Here is a 6,059-nt window from a genome sequence, read left to right as displayed (position 1 = left end):
ACCCCACCACAGTTCCCTGTATTGTACATGTCTGCTGTATTTAAAGCTACTCAATCAACTGAAATCTTCACCAGTCTTCCCCTACTACTTCTATTATCAACAACGATGAATTTAATTATCAAAGATACCAAAGGAGCACAATTTCACTGCTACTGGTCATGTCCTGATTTTTTATTAAAATCCTCTTAATATTTAATCAGGTCCAAGATTTTTGTTTCTTTTCCTGCAAATATGTACAATATTTTGACAAATAGTCTAATTATGCCATATTCCACCTTATCGTTACCATAACTATTTTGACACATTTTTGAAAAAGGTTTAGAAACCTATAATTCTTCTTACTAGTGTGTTTAAGATTTAATCAAGACTTGTCCTAGGCTTCGAAAGAGCTTTATTCACGATTTTATTCGAGGTTCTCTACATGTCTCAGTTTTCATATACTCCGAAATTTTGATTCTACAAAATGTAGAATTCTGTAAAGTTGGCTAAAAGTATGGGAATCAAATCAGCTGTCCAACCCAATGAAAAACTGAGACAAACACATTTTGTAGGAAATTACGGGGACATATATCTGAGTTCTCGGGTCCTTTCTCTAACCTCCTCACCCTCAGACCTCTTGTAGGTATTTCAAGTAGGAAAACATTTTAATGTCAAAAAAATTTAGAAGAGAAAAAGGTTACATAAATACCAACAAAACATATATGATGTATTACAAGTGTGAGAGGAAAAATCAGAGAAAAAAATTCGAGTGTGGAAGGGAGCCAGATGCAAAGATTAAAAAAAAAAAAATTGGACAAGTGAGGCATAAAATTGGCTCAGCCTTCTAGCAGCCATTGAGGAGGGTCATCTAACCAACATGCTATGTCTTTTATGAAACAAACCAGTTATTCAGAGGATATAGACTTGTTTCTGGAATTAATGCCAGAAAGGATTTTTTCCTGGGGATTTCATTATGTATCTGAGAGTACAAGCTATATTTTCGCTGCCTTTCCAATCTTGCTTCAACAGAGATAAGGTTTAGTTGAATGAAGCTTTTCCAGACTCAACAATGCATGTAAATTATTGATGTTGTTAATTAAGTTCCCTACCATATTATAGTCAAGTAGAATTTACTTATCTTGGAATTTATATTGCTGGTTTATTGGATCAGTGAATAAATCAATGCATCAAAAGATGCACATGTAAGAGTGGGATATCTTTGTTATTAAGTGCCCCCAAGACCAATCCCTCAGCCACATTAGGTAGTGTGAAGTATGAAGATAACAATAGGGCTGACCATAAGCAAAATGTTAGTTGTTTGCTGAAATGCTTTTCACATTTTTACCTACTTGACTCTTGGCCATTTTCAGCATCACTTTCAAACATCTGGTTCTTCTCTCTCTGGTACCAAGGACCAAGGACAAATGGCCTCACAGTGTTGAGGATTCAGTTTTCTGGGGGCTTCAGGATATGTATCACATTTGATTAGCTGTTAAAGAATGGGCACTGGGAGTGTTTAATGAGTGCTTAGTATTTGTCAAACTTTGAGACCCTATTCCTAAAGGGGGTGGTTTTTCAAGGCCTAAGAGCTCTCCAGTGAGACTTCCAAGGGCTAAGGAGTTTTCCCTTTCTTGGTCATAAAAGGATAAAAATAGTTGTTACCTACTCAGGAGGTATGTACTTTTATGTTTTAGACTGAAGCATGCAGGATTGATATAATGTAAAAGTGAATTTTTGAGGTTAGGAGAACTTAAGTTATCAGACATGCAACCTTCTGCAAATCCTTCAATATCTGTGTAAATCTATGTGAGAAAGGAAGATAATTATCTGTCCTTCCAAGACCAACCCAGTCCTTAGCCTGTTGTTTATTATACTTAGTAGTTTATCTTATAAAGGTATGTATCTGAAGGCAGAATCTGTTCTATTGGTTTGTATCCTACATGGTTATAACAATGACTATTACTTCATATAATCAATAAAATATTCATTGGTCCAATGAATTAATGAAAATATTTGGGACATTTCATAGGGTTAAATAAATGTAAGTTGTTTGAGGGAAACAAGTATAACTTTACCATATTTTTGGGGGGCCTAGGAATTCTTGCCTCGGGCCCCAAGCAATCAGTACCAGTCCGCAAGAGAGGACAATGCCTGTATACTGATATAGATTAGACTTGCATCCTTCAGGAAGTATCCTCACTCCAAAGGTCTTGGTTTTCCTTTGGATCATTTGGTGTCCAGGGTCATACATTGCTCTTCATGTACAGCCATGATGATACCATCACACGATACCTGTAAAAAAAAAAAAAAAAAAAAAAAAAATGTTGAATATTTATTCTGTAGCAAAATTTGTATGTATCTAACAGCTCCAGATTTGCATGAATTTTATGTAATCACAAGATTGAGAGGGTGCTGAGAACTTTTTACATATCAGGCATTATGTGTTTACCTGAATTAACCATTATACTCTCACATTTCTATGAAGTAGGTACTATTGTTATCTCCCTTTTGCCTCAGAGATTTGAAGGGAAAAATGAGAGGTTAAAGTAGTTTGTCCAAGGAAACTATGGCGGGGCCTAGGTGCAGGCATGGACTGTCTGGCTCCCTAGGCCAACCTCTTAACTTTTATACTATGCTGTTTCTTGATTGCCTGTTTTTATAATTCATTTTTCTTTGGAGAAAGGGTAACATGAATTTTGAAACTTACTTTGATTAATTATGACATATCCACCTTCACACCTATAGTTTCCCAAGTTTTAACTGGAGTTTTCTTTGTGTGCTTATATTGGTTAATAAGAAATCTATAATGTATGTGAAATATGGAATTCTGAAGAATGCTTTCTTTTGGCCACATAGTACAGAGATTGTTATAAAAAGTTTAAACAAACAAAACCACTAGAAATCTACTCAAACCACACATTAAAACTCTAAGTAAATATTTGATTTTAAGTATATAGATGGCTCCAAAATAAGGAGCTCTTACCTCTAACTTAAACCAAACCTAGCTTCCTACAAGGTAGAATTTTTAGAATAATGGTATTAAAACGGTGACAATTGTAACTGTACTGCTTGTTGTTTAATTATTTTGTAAAATTGATGACTTTGTACATGTATGTTTTCCTTCCTTCAAAATGGAAGATTAAATGGATCATGTATAACAATATCAAATTTTAACAAATTAGTTAGACTTAAATACTTTAATATGCAATGAATAAAAGAGCAGAAAATGCAAGTTACAAATAAAATGCTAGAGTACTTAAGAACACAATTTCCACACTTTTTCTATTAGCATATAAAAGCTACTAATATGCAAAAACCATACCTTTAGTCCTTTGAATTGCCCTGAAGCTGTGTTCTGAAGGGTTTGTAACACTTAAGTACTGATATTAAAAAGGCAAAAAGCATTATAACTCATAAACAGCACACAAAACTTATTTAATCTGTAAAAATAATAGGAATGCAAATGTTTTATTTGCCATAGAGATAAAGAGGGAAACATCAGTAGAATGAATTTGACATGACTCACACTTCATTACAAGCCATTTTCCCAAATTCACAACTTTCACATTTGGGTGATCTAAAAAAAAAAAAAAAAAAAAAAGGTTGAAAAAGAAAAGAAAGGAACTTTCACTAGATGTAAATAGGCCAAGTCATTTAATCCCTCCACAAGTTTAAATTGACTAGACATTTCTCTAGCTGGGAATGTATTTTCCTTATTTTAGTGAGCTTAAATAATGTACACATGGTAATGAATAGGGCCTGGGTTTAGGTCCAGAAACCTTCTCTATCAGCCTGTTTCATAATTACCCCAATATTATGGAACATAATGAGACATTTTCTTGGTACAGTTTTAAGAGTAATAAGAATTTTAAAATCCATGCTACTTCGCAGTTTTTCAGACTTTTTTTTCTCTAAATGTTGTATTTTGAATTTCTTAGGTATGCTATGTAATTTATTCATAAACTTTAGCACCCAATAGAAGTAGTAAGAACTGGGCTATTTAAACTACTTCCTCTTCTCCACCCTTTAATTACCAGTAGTGAGGTTTATTTAGAAAACAATGAGGAACAAGTACCATAGCCAACAGGCATCTAGGAGTGGGGGGGAATTCAGACAAAGAAAATAAGGCTCTGGGGAGGTTAAGTCATAGTGGAAATTTCTGGAGTGGAACTGAACTCCTATACCCTCTTCCCAGCTGCAGACTTTATCTAAGTGTGAGGTGTTTGGTTTGTGCATGGACCCATCATAAACTGACATTTTATCCGTCTTTTTTTTTCCCCCCATGAAACAAAAGAAATGGAAATACAAGTGCTTGTTTCCACATGCTTTTAAGGCTTAAAAGCCTATCATTAAGCACGCTGTATCCATGGTTGGGAACATCGCTTTATAAATTGCCAGAAGAATCTCCTCAAACGGAGACTGAAGTCACTCTCCCTCCCCAAGAACCATGAGGGAAAAGAGAGATAGTCCCCTACTTGCACATGGGATCTCCCTTTCTCCTCCGACCTCCCTATGCCTCTCCCAAACAGGCCAGGCTGCCTTAGGAGGTGGGGCTGGGAGAAAAGGCAACGCTCAGTCTTCCATGGCAAAGTCTTTGGTCTTTTCCTCCTGGTCCCCCACTTTGTAGCGCAGCAGAACGCGCAGGCGACGAGGGTTGTCCCGGGAGGGCAGCAGCGTGATCTCTCCTGAAACGTCTGTGTCTTGTTCCACTTGTACCGGCTCGTTTAGGTAGAGGAGTGCCTGCTTCCAGTGTGTGGCCGGGTGAAAAGGCGAGGTGGACAGCACCAGGGGTTTCTCCGAATCTCCTCCAGGGAAGGTCACCTGGAACCAGATGGCAAAACCATGCATAGGCGCTGAGCCATAACAGCTGCAGCGGAAGCGCCCGCCCACCCCGGCCTCCAGCTCCTGCTCCAGGCCGGCGCGGGCCAGCTCGAGCTGAGCAAAGCGCTGTGGCCGGGCCAGCACGTCCTCGCCGGACAGACCCTGCACCACGATCTCCGAGTGGCTCATGAGGCAGCGTGTGGCGAAACTCTCTAGGCAACTCATGTCCACGCCATAGTGCTGCTTCACCTGGCTCCAAAAGCCTAGGCGCCACTCCAGCATCTGGTCGCTGATGGGGGCTACGAAGAGCTCAGCGGAAGCCGGTAGGAGAATACCGCCCTCCTTCAGCCACTTGGTCCGCGCGTGCAGCACAGAGCTCAGCATGGACTCGTGCAGAAGTCCATAGCCCATCCACTCGCTCACGATGGCATCCACCTGCTCTGGCAACTCCACGGTCTCCACCGGACCCGGCAGGACGTGCACTCGGTCCTCCAGCCCGTTGAGCCGCACTACCTCCCGGGCCTGTTGCCAAATGGCGCTGGCCTCCACCGCGTACACGCGCCTGGCCCCGGCCTGGGCACAGAAGATGCTCAAAATGCCGGTGCCTGCACCCACGTCCAACACGGTCTTGCCTCGCAGAGCTGCCCAGTTCCGTAGGATACCCAGGCGGTAGGCATCGGTGCGGACGCGGTCGGCGATCATCTCCTCGTGGACCGACACGTCCGAGTAGCACTCGTAGTACAGCTGGTCCCGCTCGCGCTTAGTCCTCCGGGGTCGTGGCACGGCCACCTCCTGCTCCCCGCCATCTTCCTCTTCAGTTCCCTCCCCTCCTTCCCCGCCGCCCCCCGACTCAAGCTTTCTCTTCTTAGTCTGCGACATCTTGGCGGCTGCAGCCGGCTCCCGGCGGGCTTTGCGCGGCGCGGCGCGGCGCGGCTCGGAGTCCGAGGCTTCTGGGACTTGTAGTTTCCGCCCGCGTTCCCTCTTCCCGCGGGGCGCCCCGCGTTTGCTGGAGCTAGCTTGCCTGACCGCGTTCTGCCGCTTTTAGGTCCTGGCCACGCCTTTCCCACCCACCACACCCGCGTTTTGCGATTATTTGTTCTCCCTACTTCTCTTAACCCTTCAGTTCTATTTTGCTTTCACTCCCCTCCTGAAGTAGACACGCCCACTTAAGACTAGAAATTCACCATTGTTTCTATGCTCAATTCACTGTTTTTTTTTTTTTTCCTCCCGATTTAAGGCTGCACTGACTGCGTACTACC

At 41.8% G+C, this 6,059-nt stretch overlaps 1 protein-coding gene across 2 annotated transcripts; it reads right to left on the bottom strand.

Moving 5' to 3' along the window:
• Positions 1 to 634: 634 nt before the first annotated feature.
• Prmt6 (protein arginine methyltransferase 6) lies at positions 635 to 5,679 on the bottom strand. 2 transcript variants are annotated; one of them, XM_076861718.1, is made up of 3 exons: positions 4,455 to 5,679; positions 3,506 to 3,556; positions 635 to 2,271 (listed from the first exon to the last, which is right to left on the bottom strand). In XM_076861718.1, exon 1 carries the CDS (start codon positions 5,677 to 5,679, stop codon positions 4,552 to 4,554), a length of 1,128 nt encoding a protein of 375 aa, XP_076717833.1. In that variant the 3' UTR covers positions 635 to 2,271; positions 3,506 to 3,556; positions 4,455 to 4,551. The 2 variants fall into 2 exon arrangements, with proteins under 2 accessions (XP_076717833.1, XP_076717832.1); XM_076861717.1 differs by having other exon boundaries at positions 3,506 to 5,679.
• Between the last annotated feature and the right edge of the window lie 380 nt (positions 5,680 to 6,059).

Source organism: Callospermophilus lateralis, chromosome 7, assembly GCF_048772815.1.
Source record: "Callospermophilus lateralis isolate mCalLat2 chromosome 7, mCalLat2.hap1, whole genome shotgun sequence".
NCBI lineage: Eukaryota > Metazoa > Chordata > Mammalia > Rodentia > Sciuridae > Callospermophilus > Callospermophilus lateralis.
The sequence above is the reverse complement of the archived record's forward strand: the minus strand, read 5'-3'. Positions and strand labels throughout refer to the sequence as shown.